The 16,768-nt window shown below is 37.9% G+C and overlaps 1 protein-coding gene across 12 annotated transcripts in view; it reads right to left on the reverse strand.

Annotated features, from left to right (window-relative positions):
- Window positions 1-2,994: 2,994 nt before the first annotated feature.
- ANKS1B (ankyrin repeat and sterile alpha motif domain containing 1B) overlaps window positions 2,995-16,768 on the reverse strand; it is a 405,586-nt gene continuing 391,812 nt past the window's right edge. For 8 of the 12 annotated variants that reach the window (XM_042890329.1, XM_042890339.1, XM_042890338.1 and 5 more), the window contains 3 exons: window positions 13,317-13,454; window positions 5,405-5,572; window positions 2,995-4,232 (listed from right to left, as the gene is read on the reverse strand). In XM_042890329.1, the coding sequence (XP_042746263.1) occupies window positions 4,122-4,232; window positions 5,405-5,572; window positions 13,317-13,454 (417 nt within the window). In that variant the 3' untranslated portion in view covers window positions 2,995-4,121. The remainder of the gene's footprint in view (window positions 4,233-5,404; window positions 5,573-13,316; window positions 13,455-16,768) is intronic. The other 4 variants (XM_042890340.1, XM_042890337.1, XM_042890334.1 and 1 more) reach the window with 1 other exon arrangement.

The raw sequence follows: 16,768 nt of genomic DNA on the forward strand, positions 1-16,768 counted from the left end.
TCCAACCAGCTTGGGTTATGAGCCCCCAGTCAATGTGAATCAGAGTATTCAAAGGTGGGTGGGATAGCAACATGACCAGGAACATTAACTGAGCTTGTTTAGCAAAGAATTTGGTTCACCTTAAAGAAGTTACAGAGCACTGAACAGCTTTAGAGCACTACAGAATTACAGTCTGAGCAATACTCCCCGTACTTTCCTGTGAGTTGAAAATCCTGGCAATGTTTACCTCTGGCTAAGAGCTGTAAAGCAGCTGGTCTTTTTACATGAGATAATGGATACCCCTCTTCCTTGTACATGCCCTCATTTAAATACTGTCTCTGATCCCTGTGCTGTGTCTCTCACTTACACGCTTGTCACTGTCACTCAATTCTTGTGTAGAGCCAATTGTTCTTTGAGATTGTAGTCAGCAGTTTGGAGACAGTTGAAGTTACTATTTCTGACTGTTGTCTTGATCTCATCTTAGACATCATTCTCCAGTGAAGTGTGAAGCCGAGTAGATGAACAGAACATACTGAAAGAAAACTAGGGCAAAATTAGATGAGTGTTCTGCACATGACACAAACTGTTTTAATCTAGAATGGAAGCTACATAGCAGTATTTCATCTTTGGATGTAAAAGCTTATTAGTTGTCTAGAATGCTATTTTATTTCCCCCTTGGAAAAGGATGGGCACAACCTCTTTCATGACCTCCTAATTACCTACCCAGTGGCACCATCTGATGGCCACACCAGTTGGTGATGCTGAGATGTACAGTTGAATCTGAAAGCTGCGTTTAGCATTGAGATTCTGCAGGAGAAGCAGCCCCTCACACACTTGCTTGCAGTACACAAGAACCAGATGTGTGCCTCCTCCCCTCAGTTGTGAGCTGTAGCTCACCTGGCTTTAAATAAATGCCAGGCCAGATTGGAGTAATCACTATGTCCAGTCTCAAAAGCAACATCTCCTTCAGAAAATCTTCCAGTTCCATAGCACGATATCCCCCTTGTTTTCTCAGGAGTTCCTCCTGTTCCCGGAAGCTTTTTACCTTGTATTTTAGAGACCTCACTGCTAATGATGAAAATCCTTTGTCACTCACACTTACGTCACTTTGACTCCAGTTTCTTTATCATCCCATATGAAGTGCAATCTATCTCCTCTCATCTTAAGCAGTACTCCACCCTCCCAGTGAAGGCGGTTGTTGCAATTAACTCCTGTTTTCGTGACAGCCAAATGCTCCAGTTTCTTCATGTACTTTCTGATCTTTTGGAGGTGTCTGGCTTCTTCTCTGTCTTCACTTTTAAGATTGACCATTGTTTTCTCACTTCCTATAAAATTCCAACATTCTACAGACAAAAAAAAAAAGAAACTGGCTGTTCACTTTCACCAAGATGGACTAAAGATCAAATAGTAACTACTTTGAGCTAGGGCAGATTTGTGTCCTGTATTCAGAGAAGGCTCTATGGGTCTGAAGAAAGGAACACTAACATTATCCCATGCTATAGAGGAGACTCAATCAATTTGCCTCCAGTGGGTTTGTGCTAGGATCAGCCAGTGCAGGAGATGTTTGCTTCTAAAATCCCAAGTTTCTACAAATACAGAAGAACTTTATGCCTGTAAACCTTACTTGTCCTTCCACTATCAATGTCTGTCTGCTGTGAGGGCTCCAGCTGTGCACTGTCTTGCTGTGTCCCCAAACATTTCTCTTCACACTCATTCTCTGCACTACCAGTCCTTCATCTTCCATCAGTATTTCTAGCCTCCCTCAGTCACTTTTTCCCCTTATCCTTGCTCCCAACCAATTCCAGCTGCTCACTATCGCCACCTGACCTCTTTGCCATCTCTTTGATGAATCTGGATCAAATTTCTCCTGCAAGTTGCCAGTCCCTCTTATTACTTCAATTTGTCTGATTGGAGTTGTGCTACACCTCTTGCCTCATCCTTAAGCGTTTGGGGTCACTCAGCTGCATTAGCAGCACCCCAGTTTATGGCTTGAAAACTGGCCACTTTTGTACTTTTGGAGACTGAAGCGAGCCCATTTTAGCGCAACTCCCTGTGCAGTTCTTTAGAGCATGCGATTAAATACAGAAAGTCAGCAGTTGAGTAGTGCACTGAAGAGCCATTTAATTAAGGCCTTTAAAGTATTTACCATCTGTAAACAAAATCTGTGTTCTAAAACAAAACTGTCCCCACAGCAATGCCTGTGTTTGTGTGGGATAAGCTCCAAGCTCAGTGAAACTGGGGAAACGGAGGGCTGTTCGATGGCTGGGACCAAGCCCCTTTTGTTTCCTTTGGCAGTGATAAAGTGACGCACAAAGCACGGGGACTGTACAACTTCATTTTATTTTGTGTGCTTTTATAGGATATAAATAAATGACAAAATTACAAAATTTATAACTGGAAGCCCAAGCATATTTACATAAGTTTTGTTGCAGTGAGGCTACTATTTACTGTTCTCCTATACAGTTTTTCCTTTTGGTACCATATTTTTGTGTTAGTTTTTGACTGTCAGTTGACTACGTACATATCAACAGTGAAGAGGCAAAATATGTACAAGGAACTATTTTGTTCAAGTAAATTGAATACTGTATTAAAATTATGTCATCACTCAGCGCTATGATTATGTTTAACTAAATCATATACAATTATCAGGTTTAAACAGAGTTCCATTTCCAATTTTGGAATTCACCAACTGATGAGTCAAACTGAAAACCTCAGCTGGATATGAAATAATAATTAAAAAAACGTTAAGACAACCACACAATTTATCAATATCTCTATAATGAACTTCAAAATGATTCACAATTTGACTTGATAGAACAATATACGTTAAAATGCCATTTTTTCTCCTATAGTGATATTTGTACTGTTATAATTTCAGTTCTACATAAATATACATCATGGTATTATACAAATACTCCACAGACATTAAAAAAATTAAAACACTTTAAAGAAAATGTAAGTAAATATTATTTAATCAAATATTAAGCAAATGCTTAACTCGTTTTTTTCCATGAAAACAATTTTATTACTTTGGAATTTTTTTCTTTTTCTTGCTATTTTTATTTAGAAAATGTTTCACGGTAGAATTTTATCAACGTTCTTCTAAACAAGCTTTCTGTGGCAGAAATCTTGATAGCAAAATCCAGAGTTTTGACTATTTTTTTTTTTTTTTTTTTTAGAACCACTGAGATTATTTTAAAAAATACGAGTAGAATTCATGGCTATAGCAATGTCAAACTGCATAAAGTGTATGTAAGTGGAGTAGAATGGTGGAATGACCATTCCACTTCCATTTCAGACTGGTGACATGGAACATCCAGTGCACTGATGCTACAACTTCTATAATTTTCAGAATGCTGCAATAGCAATGGTTTAATTAACCTTAAAATAAACAACATTTGTCATAATTAATCTGGCTTCCTTTCCATAAATACTCTCATGTTTTCCTATAGTACTTCTCTTCCATAAAAATATCTAATAAATGTTTTCTGTGCGTTATTAATACCTTTCTTCTAACCATTCATAAAACTCTGATCCTTTGTTACAGTTCAAGAGGCTCCTGTTTCTGCAGAGGATCAAAGGACATCAAGGATTACATATAAAACCAGCGCACACAGAAATCAGGGTACCTAACTTCTCGTCACTTTAATGAGTTCTTTATTCAACACAGCAAATATTAATGAATTCAGTGGTTTCACAAATACTCTATTCATTAATTCTGGTTTATATTTCAATTAAAAACTGCCAAGATTTAAATAAAAAACCAATCAAATATCCTACTCGTAGGCAGCATTAGTGTTAGTTTAGAGACCTTCTGTTTTTTAAAAAGTAGAATTCTAAAATAAGAAATCAAAGAAAGCACTGTGGCAGAGTCACAAGGGAGAACTGCGTGAAAAATAAGGTTTCTCACTCCTCTTGTGGACTGTAATTTTAAAAGTCTTCGTATAGTGTCATTCTTCTGTCAGTGCTGCAGGAAGAAGAACATCACCAGAAATGACTATCAGCCTTTTTTGTTAGTTACAAGGCCACGCATACAGTGCAGTCTTCCTCTCTGCTGGGTTGAAACGATGCCATAAAGGAAAGGCTGTGCTGTGACTGCTTGGAGTGCAAGGCACAACAAGGAATAGGGGGACAGTTTTGTATCAGAAAATGGTAGTTTCATACTTGGTATTAATGCCTCTTTTGGCTTCTTGTCCGGGTTCAACAATCCATGGTAGATTCGCAAGAGTCTTTTGTTCAGATGGATCTATCTGCTTTAAAACAAATGCAAATATACAGACGGGTTACCATCTCTGCACGCAGCATTTCTAGCAGATGATATTTCTTTCACAAAAATAGAACACAGAGCAAACCCTTTATCAACAAAGTCCTCTTCTAATGCCTTAAGCATGTCAGCGCGAGGGTCTGCATTCCCATCTACCTACCGATGGTTGCCCTCTTTTTACTGTTCAGATCAGAGCTGTGTCTATCCCCAAGCTATGGAGCATCAAAGCCTGTTATGCTATGTTTAAAGCAAGACTTGATGCTGCGCAGTCCTTTTAATACTGAGACAGATGATGGCATCAGAAAATGCTCTTTCTTACAAGTCTATGGATGAAGAATCTGTGGCGATGTACTCAAAACTGTATGGTTGAAAGCACGCTTTCATGTGTATTTTTCCCTTCCACTCATCCTAGAATTAACTATCACAGAGGATGGTTCTCCCTTTATATCCAGGGAATATGATACAGCACACAATCAAATCACACCATGTCTGTGTTCTCGCTTGATTTAAAATAAGTTGCATAATTTTTGGAAAGTTATACCATAAAAGAGTGCTTCTCTGTCAGCTATGCCCTCTAAGATGGAATAGAAGTAATAGAAGTAATAAGGAGGCTCCGATTACCTACGGTTCTTAGGAATGTGAGATTCCAAAGATGTTAAGAAGGTGTATTGAAACACAGTTCTGAAACAGGTTCTGAAGTCTGGCTCTGCTGAGCATCATGCATAAATAAATAAATAAGGTAAGAAAAGAAGTTGCTTGTTGTGACAAGAATATCACTGTAAATTGATTCCGATTTGTAATTTGATTAAGTGTAATCATCTGGCAATCGTACCTAAATCAAACAAAATTTGTGCACTATTGGTATGCACATGCAGTGACATTAGTTTGATGCCAGATTTATCTCTTGACACAAGCTCAGGAAACTCTATGGAACTGAACAGCTTTGGATGTATGTATTGGCTGTGATCCTCAGCCCTAGTCAAGTGACTTCTTAAATTGAGGAAACACAAAGTGAATGGTAGTTCCAAATGGCTGACTGCGATACAGTGACACAACCTAACAGGGTTGTGTTGGGTAGAGGTGACACAGCTTCAAAATGCGTATCAACTCTTACTGTATAGCTGAATGTTGTTGTTGCATGCACCACTCCATTCTACTTACCACTGACTTCCGAATACTAACACGTGGTTTTGGAATAGGTTTGGAGGGTTTATTTTCAAAGCTCTCAGGGAGGGTTGAAGAATGGCCCCCTTTTCGTGCTTGTAGTGCAAGCTGATAGGCCACCTCAAATGCTTGTCCTAGTGTGAGAATGATTTCGTAAGCTAAATTCTGGAACAAAACAAAAACATTTAAAATCGGGATTAGACAGAGTTGCTGTTAGATAAAAGAAGTGTTAGTACTGTCTGTAGAATGGATTTGTAATGAAAGTAATTAAAAACACACTGGTAATAACTTCCTAAGTCTCTGCAATAATTACATCAGTTAATTGACTTCTAATTAATTAAGGACAATCTAAGTGTAATCTATTGTAGTGAAAACAACTGCTTTTCAAATCTTTGAAAACATTGTCTCACCAGACACGAGAAAGGGTTGTGTGGGTGGGTGTCACCTCTTAGAACAAGTGTATTCATTCTTGACCCCTTCCCCGCTCTTCTTGCTTCCAAGATCCTAGCCAATGGGCACTACTGCACGTATCTGACATTCCACCTGGCTTCATTTCAGACCTCCTCTGCTGGCCTCTCCTCTGCCTCCAGGGCAGGCAGCCCGACTTACACTGTGCAGTGCCATCACCAGGGAGCATGGGAAAAGGAGAGTGCTCCAGATCTGCTGTGACACTCCCCAAAGGACAAGATGCACGTGTCGAAGGTGCAGATGCAGATGCAGTGCACCCACGTATGCGTTAAGGTAAGTGCTATGCTTGCAATGTGTGTTTCAAAGGCAGAGGGAACCATACAGTTTTGTTTTCTAGAAGTAAAACTGTTTGAGCTTAACTTGGAATGTCAGCATATGCCTGGGGAGTTAGCATGTATTACCAAAGAGGTCAGGTTCTGAAGAACAAGATCAGTTATACCTAGAAAACTTTAAATTCTTAGAGAATATGTGGAAGAAAACCTGCTGAAAGGTTTAATAAAGCATGAATGAGGAAATGGGGGATCTGTACAAATGCTTTTTTCCAGTAAAGTTTTACATCAGCTAAAAGCAGCTGTGAGTTTCAAATTTGACCATAATCCAAATTGCAAGTGAAAGCCTATGGCAATTTTTTCAGGCTTGTGGGTTTGCTTTGGTGTATTTAATTCTAGGCTCCTACAAGCTTCCCAATAACATTTCGGACCCCTGCAGAGCAAACACCAGCCTGCAGGCTTTCCTTCGCATGTCCTGCGGACTCCTTACCATAAGTCATGCATCTTAGATGTAATTCAGGAGTTACTCTCTCCTTCCTGATCCTCTGTAGCTGGATGCAATTCTGCATTACTTTGAAACTAGGTGAGCCCTTAAAACTCCCACAGGCTTTTAATATTATTTCAAATGTATTAATTTTAATTGAGGTGCATGTTTAGCTAGTCGAGGCTAACTGTTGAGTTTGTAATAAGACAGAAAGCAGTGCAAAACACACAGACACACACTATCTGCCCTGCAGAGGTTGAATACAGCTAAAGGGCTAAGCATTTTATTTCATGCCTTATACCACAGTTTCACTGCAGTCATTAAGAAGTTTCATCCCTTTGTTATCACAGCTTTATACTGAGAACATGTAGGCTAAGTTCAGCCTATTTAGCTCATTATAAGAGCTTCTTATAAAGGTGCCAACCCTGGTCTTTGTTGGGTCAAAGGGAAAACAATTATAATCCTCCACTGGGGTATCCTCTCAGCTGTGATGACTGCATTAACAACAACAAGCATGCCAAAGTTTCAGAGCTTCCCAAATAAGAATCTCTGTGAGATCTGGTGGCAGCAGTCTCCAAATTGTCTCACTTTTAATTTAAGGGAACCAATCTGGACTGAGAAAGATTGAGAATACAGTTTGCCAGTGAAGTCAGAAATGAAAGGCTAAAAAGACCACTATAAAGCACTCTGCCTTTTAACAGAACACTAGTTATGGAATTAAGACCAGCTGAGTATAATTGTTAAAAATGCACAGAATAATATTATTTGAAATGGACTGCACATATTAGCAGGACAAGGATATTATTCTAAAGAGATCTTAATCTGCTGTCAAGACAGTAAGATAGTGTACTGTATCATTATGGGATTATCTACACTGGATACTATTATTGATAAGGGAATACATTGACAGCATATAACGAGGGCTTGGAGAACAAGTGGACAGTAATACTATAGGAGTGAGAGAGTGTACAACCCAGGGAAGTATGTGAAAAGGTCTTGGGAGACAGCATGTAAAGTCCTGAGAATAGAGTGGAGAAAAGCAGAGAGTTTGCCATGCATAGGCTATCTAGTTTGGGTCCTGGATCTTGTGAGAAATCATTATGATTTGTTTTCTTGAGCAGAGTGTAAAGTTAAAAAATAGCCCTTCCTGGAGCATGTGAAAATGTAACTGTTTCAATGGTTAATATATATATGAAATACTTATACTTAAAATAGAACATTTACTGCTTTGTTCAGTGTTCTAAACATAAACTGAGCCATTGTGCATAAACGTCATACACTGTGTACTGCAATAGAACCTTGAAGAAGTGATGCGTACACTTCACTTGGAGGCCTTGGAGGGCTTTAAATTTGTCCCTTTTAAAACTGGAAAAAAAAAAAAAAGAAAAAAAGAAACAAAACCAACGCAACATCTGCTGAATCATACGTAGAAAAAAAACCACCAAGGCTAAATAAATTTGGTTTGAGGAATTTCTCATCTGTAGTACAGGGAGAGGAATATGAAAGTCAGAGTTTTTACATATTCTTGGACGGGCTGTTGCTGGAGAGAAAAGAGCAGGAATTCTCTGGAGATGCAGGAGGAAGATAAAAACCACAAAAACCATAGTGGGAAGCCTTCCGATGGAATGAGACTTCTTTTTTTACACGTGACATAAAATGAAGCAAACAGGTCTGTCTCTTCAAGAGATGTTTAGAACAGGTTTGTAGACCCCTTGGTGATTATGAGAGACATTGACCCTTACAGCACTCCAACAAGCTCCTTGGAAAGGAGGTAAAGTTTTTAGGACTGAGTTCTGCTACAATCGTTTTCCATGTACGTCTTGACAGAGAAGGAAGGTGAGTAAGCTAATGCCTTTAAGCATTTTTTGTGATATGAAAAACTGAGGTCAATTGCCCTGTCTGCAACATAATGTGTTAATTCAGCTCCTTAGCTCAAGTCTGAGTCGGTATTCTTCAACTGCTTTAGTTCAGCCACCCAATTACAATGGCTAATTGCTTTGTTACTGTTGGACTTATTTTCTTTACTGCACAAGCTGCAGCAGACATTGTTTCTTCACTGTGTTTTCATGCTTCTATAAAGCTATATGGAGGCTTCAGGACTATTTTGAGAATGAGAGCAAGATCGTTAATTTCTGTCTTTTGATCTACAAAAGCTTAAAATGTCACTTGCAAAGGATTATTATAACTTTTTTTTTTTTTTTTCGGAGAAGCTAACGTTTTGCTTTTTTAGAAAAGCATTTTGGGTATAAAGAAGATTTGATGGGTTTCTGCTTTCAGGTAATTATCTTTTTTTCCTTTTAAGATCACAGTTAAATCTGATCTTTAGACTGAATTTACTGAAGTGTCCTTTGGCATCTCACAGATAATTGGTGAGAGCTACCCACCACATTTTCTGTGTAGAAAGTCAATTAGGACACATCTGCAAGGTGCTGAACTTAAAATCTGAGCTGGCAAAATCAAACAGAACACAGTATACAGAATCTTAAATTGAAAAATCTGAAAAATTCCAACCCTGTTCAAAATTTCCATCCCCTGAGATGAAATCATATGCTCAATCCTTAGTCATCGCAGTCTTCAAGGCCAGATGTTAAGGATTCCTACTATAGAAATCTGACGAGGTTACTTATTAACAACTGGGGTTCTTTGAGGTCAAGAACTGTCATACACATGCATTTACACTGCTGATTGTTCGTATGCTTTACCTTTTAAACCAGAACGCATTTACGTTTTGGGACAGCTAGAAAGGACTTCATTTGTCTGCACCCTAACACATCAGTCATTGTTCAATCAAGGGGAAGGAGGCTCAACTTGTCGAGGGTGGTATGAAGAGATGAATATGGCTGGCATTTGCTTGTAACAGCTGTGGTCTACCTGCAGCTTTTATGAACAGACACTCCTGCAACTCAAATTCGTGAATCTTTCTCACCCTGGATTTAAAGTGATGGTCAGTAGCAGACTCTTCTGAATTCATCCTTCTTTTCTAATGTGGCACAGAGAGATATTTTGTATGCTACATGGCCATGGAAACAGGCCTCCCAAATGTGACTTTGAGGCTGTTGCAAAAAGCCATCCATGTAGACTAGCCCAACAGGAGAGACGCATTTGCTCATGAGCTGATAGCTCCTGGTGCCTGAGTGCTCCATCTCAAGAAAGTTGTGAGGATAAATTAAAACGGCTTCCCACATTCTGCCTAATATACCCTGAAAGAGTACAGTGTGGGCATGCTGTCTTTGGGTACTGCAAAGAAAAAAAGTTTTCAGTTCTTAAGGCGTGCAGACGCCATACTGATTGTATCTGGATCATCTTGAGAACAGAGAACAACTTCAGTAAAAAATTTCAGTTCCCAAATCCACTGGAAGAAGGCAATAAACAGAACTTTGAGGCCTGAAACCATGTGTTTTTCATCGCTGCTGAATATGTACTAGCAGTTTCCAATGCTTATCCAGATTAAGTCTGCACAATGAAGGACAGAAGACTACAGAGAAGGGAAGTTTTGGGTTGCACAGAACCCCCGTCTATCTTAGGCATGAACTAGAGCAGCTGTTGTGCCAGTTAATGCTGGTTGCCTTCTTTTCATCAGTATGCAGGACGGTGAAGGAATGTCTGACTGAAATTAATTTGGATTTCCCATACATGAAAGGACTTTGGTGTAGGAACTATTATCATGGTTTATTTTTTCAAAGGGAATACTTCACTGGTGGTTTTGAGCCTGCTTTATGCAAGTGGATGTGTGAAGTGAGTTTCAAGTACTGATCAATAAATCTACTCCCAAAACTTGTCCTCTTCTAAATATCTTAAGCAATGGATGTCACTCCCAATTTTAATTATAACATCATAACTCTAAGCAGAGGAGTCACTTCTAAATACTAAGCATCAGTGATACTTGTATTGACATGCTGTTACACTGAAACACTTTCCTATTTGCAAAAAAAAAAAAAAAAAAGTTTTTTCCAGTTCCCTGAACTAAGGGACCTAATTTTCATCTCAGTGCATATACTGTACATATGTATATGTGTGTATGTATATATACAATATACATTATTGCCTGCTGTAAGGGGCCTGCTTTGAAGAGGGGTTGGACTCAATGATCTCTGGAGATCCCTTCCAACCCCTACAATTCTGTGATTCTGTGATTATATTACCATATTATATAAGATTTAAGATGCTTCTTTTTTACACTTTAATGTGGATTTCACCATTTTGAACTTTATTTTTCTTATTGTGATTGGACTTCTGTCCCTTGAAAAATGAAGAGGACTGCTTCTATTAGCAGACTGGAAGACCAGGCTCCTCTGTAAGTGCCAGACTTAAATTGAATCTACTTTATGCTTATGTTGCAAATATCTAGAATATTTTTTTTTTCGTCGAGCTTGTTCTTCCATCAGTAATATCAGATTCTGAGAAATAAAACAGTACAAAAAAAAAAAAAAAAAAAAAAAAAGGGGAATATTTGAGTAAGTAATACCCCACTGAGGATTACATAGCATATGAAAAATAATACAGACAGTAAAGTTTCTTAAATTAGCCATTTATAGTGGCTGGGGTATTAAACACTCCTCCTGAAGTATGGGAAGTGAGCAAAATGTTAGAATTATTGCTGGATCACTATGCTTTCCTAGCTAGTAGGGAGTAGGGAGAAAATGAATTTTATCTGATAAACCTGGCCGTGTGTTTGTGCTTGAACATTAGGCCTATAAATGAAAATGCATTAGTTTGAAACTGTTAAGAAGTGTTTAAATGGATTGGTAGAAATAAAAATGTCACTCAGTTTACTCTCAGTTGATTCACTTATCACTAATACAATGTAACATTTTGTTGACAACAGTTTGCCTATTTTTAATACCATTTAAAATCTTTTTCTATTCCACACGGGCACTAAAATGTCAGTAGAGAAGTTAAACAACAAAAGTACTGAACATAAAGGTTAATATTCCTTTTAACCTACTTTCCTTCAAGCTATTATTTAGTTTCTCTGCAATGCTGACTACTTTCCCAGTCACAAATAAAATGCCTCTGTTCAGACATCTCTCTGTCTTTTCAAATTTAATTTATTTATATTTATGTAAGCACGTTTTGAGAATTCACAGACATTATTAAAATCTTCTTTTTCTTGAATAATTTTTAATTTCTATAACAACTGTACGGAATTTTAGATTTCTCTTGTGCTTAGCTGAAATGGCATTAGGTGAGTATTCCACAGACATTTGGGATGTTAAGCCTTCTTGGTCCTAAAACTTAGAGCTACCATTTATTTCACCAAATTTAGCTGGAAACAGTGAGACTGATTAATTGATACATGTTCATAATTTTCTGAGACACCAGTAGGCTTTGCATCATTATTTGAGAAGCATAAATGCAGGAAGAACTCAGTTCATCAAATTAGAAGAGCTGTAAGAACTTCTGTTGAAATGAGCCTTGAGACTCCAAAGTCAATGCAGTCTGTTTGCAACAAAAAGGAAAAGGTGTTGATAATATATTTTTTCCCTTATCTTCATCATTTGTTAAGCTAAAATTCCCACTGCAATGACAGAGAAACGAAGACAACAGAGGGACCATCCAGACTATTGCTATAGTCTGACGATGGTTACAGGGGTGCCCTTTTCCACACAAACATAAAAAGGACAGTGCTCTGCACAGATTTGTTATCACAGCTGTTTCAAATCTATGAGATTCAGTATGGCAGCCAAATATTGCAAGGACCTCTTGAGATACGTAGTTAGCTGTCTGTGTGGTCTCTTCTTCTTCAGAGCTACCAATGTTTCAGTTCTCTGTTTAGAGTAAGAACAAAACTTTTCATATGTTCTCTATATATTTGCAGAGAATTTTCAGTTCTCCAGTTTATTCAGTAAAACACCCATAGGTTTAAGAAATACTTAGAAAAAAAATGTTTGAGTTATCAGGACTGATCCAGCTAAACAGTGAAACACAAAAGCCCATGAAGCAGCAAAGAAACCCAAAGAAATTGCCTGCTGATCTGTCCAAAAAACAATCCATATCAATTTCATGAATGTGGGATGAGCCCAAAGGCCTCCACAGGAAGACTCCAACGCTCTCACTTCTTGTTGGTTGGTCTGGGACAGACTCATGAGCGTAGCAACCAAACAGCTGGACATCACCAAACTAGTCTTTCCTCAACTTTGCAGGCACCAGAACACAGTCCAGAAGACAAACTTAATTTGAGGTAGCTCTTGAGCCTATCTCTCAGCAGGACTGAACACTGTACATAATGCACATTGGTCCAGTTCTGATTTATCTGCTATGTGTTACGATTTCAGAGTGGGTGGCCAGAATTGCTTTTTATGAACTTCTTGGAAGACTACAGCTTAGGTTAGATGTCACTTGTCAAGACTCGCTTGTAAACGTGTTTCAAAAATTCATACACATGATACTACATTAGAATATTTTTTTCTTGAATAATTTTTAAGTTCCTCTTGTGCTACTGACTAAAGTTTCAGTTTAGCAGCTGTGATGACACAAGTGAATTGTTTCAGATGGGAAATGAGATAATATCAAGTAAAATATTTGTTTTTCTCCAAAACTGTTCCTTCACTATCTTGTATTCGATAGTAGATCCATTCGGTAAATGAACAATACCTTCTATTAATCACCATATGCCTTCTTTAAAAATAGAATAAAAGAACTGTAACTGTTATAAAGCACTACTAAATAAATATCTCCATTAACTGACCACATCAAATGCAGTAAATACATGGCAGTAGTGGTGATTGGTCTTCAAGTCTTTAGTGATGTACGCAAATGTAGAAAGGTCTTCAGGGTCTTGTGCAGCACAGGAAATGTTACGGATTTCATGTTCAGCAATAATATTCTGTTGAAAAAAAATTTCAATCAATTTAGGAATTCCATGTTAAAGAGCTGCAAAAGGCATGTTTTTCAATACATATTTATGTTCATCTCCTGTGTTCAGATATTTCAGTTTCTTAATAAAAGGGATTTAATATATCACATGTGAGTTTCTTACACAATTCATTGCAATTTTGACCCTCTCCTGCAATATCTAAAATTGCCAGTAAGACAGTAGGAGACAATTGCACTCTGGAGTATTCCCTATGATTCTATTTGGGTTTTGTACAGTTTATGCAGTATCCTGTATACATCTTTCCTGGCATACAGCTGTAAATACAATTTCAAAGCACTACACAGGCATCCTCTGATGCTGCTGTTTTCTGCTGAAAGGTCACTATATCCCACTGCTTCAGGCTGCTGATGGACTGGAGCTGGTGAAACCCAACAGGCCCAATATCCAGTCTTTTGCACAGGGTGTTTGACAAAATTCAGCTATACTCTTTCAAAAAAAAATCAACAAAACATCCATCATCATTTATAATTAATTAAAATCCTGAGCTCTTGAAAGGGTTCTTCTTAGTAAAAAAGTAGCTACAAATGGCAACATTTCTCCACTTGGTGACAACAGCATCCTGTAAGAGATATAGAAATATTTAACTGTTCATGCACTGAGCAACACTACTTGCAACAGCCAATGTAAAAGCTATAGCATACTATTGAGATAGACATGGGGTACATTTCTCTGATGAAATAAATAACCAAAAAAAAAAGCTGTCTAAAGCTTTGAAGAAAATTATGAATTGTCATTACATAAGTTACTGATATGTAACTACTGTGCTCAGGCCAAAGAAACCATGAAACTAGAGAAGATACTACACAATGGCGTATGATTAGGCCTTGCATCAGCAATGCACACATTTCAAATGATTTATTTAACATGATGAATGACATGATGAATTCAACAACATGGACGACTCATTGAACAGAAATCTCCTCACAGGTTAGTTTGTATGATCTTCTGAATTGTGTCCCTCCTGACTGTAGCAATGGCTTTTCCATAAAAAAATAAAAACAACAAAGAAAAAGAAGAAGCCTGCTGCAGTATGACATCTCCACTGCACTAAGAACACATGACATCTGTAGTGCCACAGTTCCTCACAGCTCTACGCTTTGCTGTTGCTGTTGCTGTTGTTCAAGTTAAAACAACCTCTGAGCATCTCTGTTTTTCCCTCATCCCTGTCTTTTCCTTCCCACCTCCTCTCCTCCTCCTCTTTTTTTTTTTTTGAAGAATGGGAAACATATGCAACTAAGTCACTTAGGATTCTTTGCCGTATCCTCTTTCATTTGCAAAGTGTCAGCTTTCCCCCTTGTATGTAGGTGTCGAGTTTTCTAAAAGACATATTAATATATGTAATTAAAGAAATAACAGCTTGGGGGAAAAAAATCTTAATAAAAAGTATCCCAAATTCCAAATTACAGAAGAAAACATGATAAGAAGACTGTTACTGAAGACATGATATAATCCTCTTAATCTTATACTGTTGCAACATACTTGATTATTTCAGTTTAATGCATTATTCATAAAAGTTACAGAAACAGTACTTATGTTTCAATATATGCCAATTTATAATGACACGTATAATCTCTGCTTAATGACTATTGGCTTTTTATGTTACTTTAAGCACTTTATTTCCTTTGTTCTCAAATTTGTAAGTTTTATCCTCGGGAAAGATTTTAGGGAGAATGACAATTCTAACAAAACCAGGCATTTAGATATCCACAGATAGAGCTGTAATATACTCTCATTGATGTTGTAGCATCAACACTGCAGTTTAAAAAGCAGAAAGAATTAAATCTTGGAAGGTTTTATGCCAATTTTTATGCCAAATCATGAGCCACTAAGTAACTACCTGAAGTTATATGCTGTGTGAAAAGAGATCTGCTATGCTGCAACTTTTCCTAGGTCGCTTGAGATTGGCACAGGGCTTTGTATTTTAGTGTTTAATTTTAAAGCAGGTGAAGTTTGGAAACATACTCATTTTAACTCAAATGTGTCTCAAATAAATCTCACAGACAGAAATTAGCAGTGAAATAGGTTTTCCTCTAACTTCTACCGAATTATCCTCTCTGATTTCCTTTCAAAATTAGACATGTTTTCAATGCATGCATTTGCTGTTTCCTAGAGTCAGAACTCCAGCAGACCAATAGTTTTAGTTACTAGAAATTATAAAGTCATGAATCAGTTTGCTGTGCTTGGTGTGCTCTTCTCTTTACTGAGAATGTAAAACTGTTGTTCTAAAAATTATCTCTCAGTTTGTCAAAAGCAATCTCCAGAGCTTCAGAAAATGCAGGGAAGGTGAAAGTCAGTTCTGCTTCTGCCAAGGCAACACCACTGAGATACCAAGCTTTGATTAGCAGCCTTCTCTTTACTTGCCTACTTTGTGTTAGACAATTCTTCTCCACACAGAAATTATCCAGCAGTTAGGGTTAGCTGTGATCCATGAGAAATTTCTCAAAGCCTGCTTTGTCTTTGCAGCAATTTCTTTCTGGCCTCACTTGCAAAGAAATGGTGTCATGTCAAAGTGGTGTCATGCCAAACTTCAAGGTGCCACTGAAATAGCTTTAGTGGAATGAGGTCAGAGCCTCTTTGTTACCTGAAGCTTTGCCTGCTTTAACTCAGGATACAGATTCTTAGCTTGGTGGCATAAAGTAAAAGGATGAGCAATGAAAGCTGAGTTTTCAAGCACATAAATGCCGGCTATTTTTGTCATTTAAAAGTATGCATTTATTGCAAAGTGGTGCCCAGCTCTGCCAACCATAATCTTGCACAGAAGCAGTACAAGTCAGAATAGGGTCTCACCTTGGTGCTAATCTGTTTTGGGTCTCGAAGGAATTGAGTACAGCACACTGTGGACAAGGCTGATAACAATGCTCCTGGGAGGGCTGCAGGCTATTACCTGGTTTTTACAGAAGGGAAAGGCAGTGCAGATTTTGAATGGAAGAGAAAGCATTCTACCACTTTGAGAAAACACACAGGACTGTGGTGTTATTTATCTCAATCAACTGCAACTGTTACACTACTAGGCATAAGATCTAGTGGGATTGGTCTAGAGCCACCTAATACTATTTGCCCAAATTCTTTCAAGTTTCCTTCTTACATAAGAATAGATGCACTGTGCAAAGAGGTACTGTAGGCTCCTTTTGTTCTCCTGATCTAGTTTTTTTTAAACCTAAAGACACTGAAGTTACATCCCTTACACTATAGAGGAGATTTCAGAGCTGAAAACAGCTTTATCCAAGTTGGAACTAATAGCATTACAATGTTCTGATTTATGT

The sequence above is a fragment of the Lagopus leucura genome, unplaced genomic scaffold (genome assembly GCF_019238085.1).
Source record: "Lagopus leucura isolate 7727_CA_CO unplaced genomic scaffold, USGS_WTPT01 Super-Scaffold_100159, whole genome shotgun sequence".
Taxonomy (NCBI): domain Eukaryota; kingdom Metazoa; phylum Chordata; class Aves; order Galliformes; family Phasianidae; genus Lagopus; species Lagopus leucura.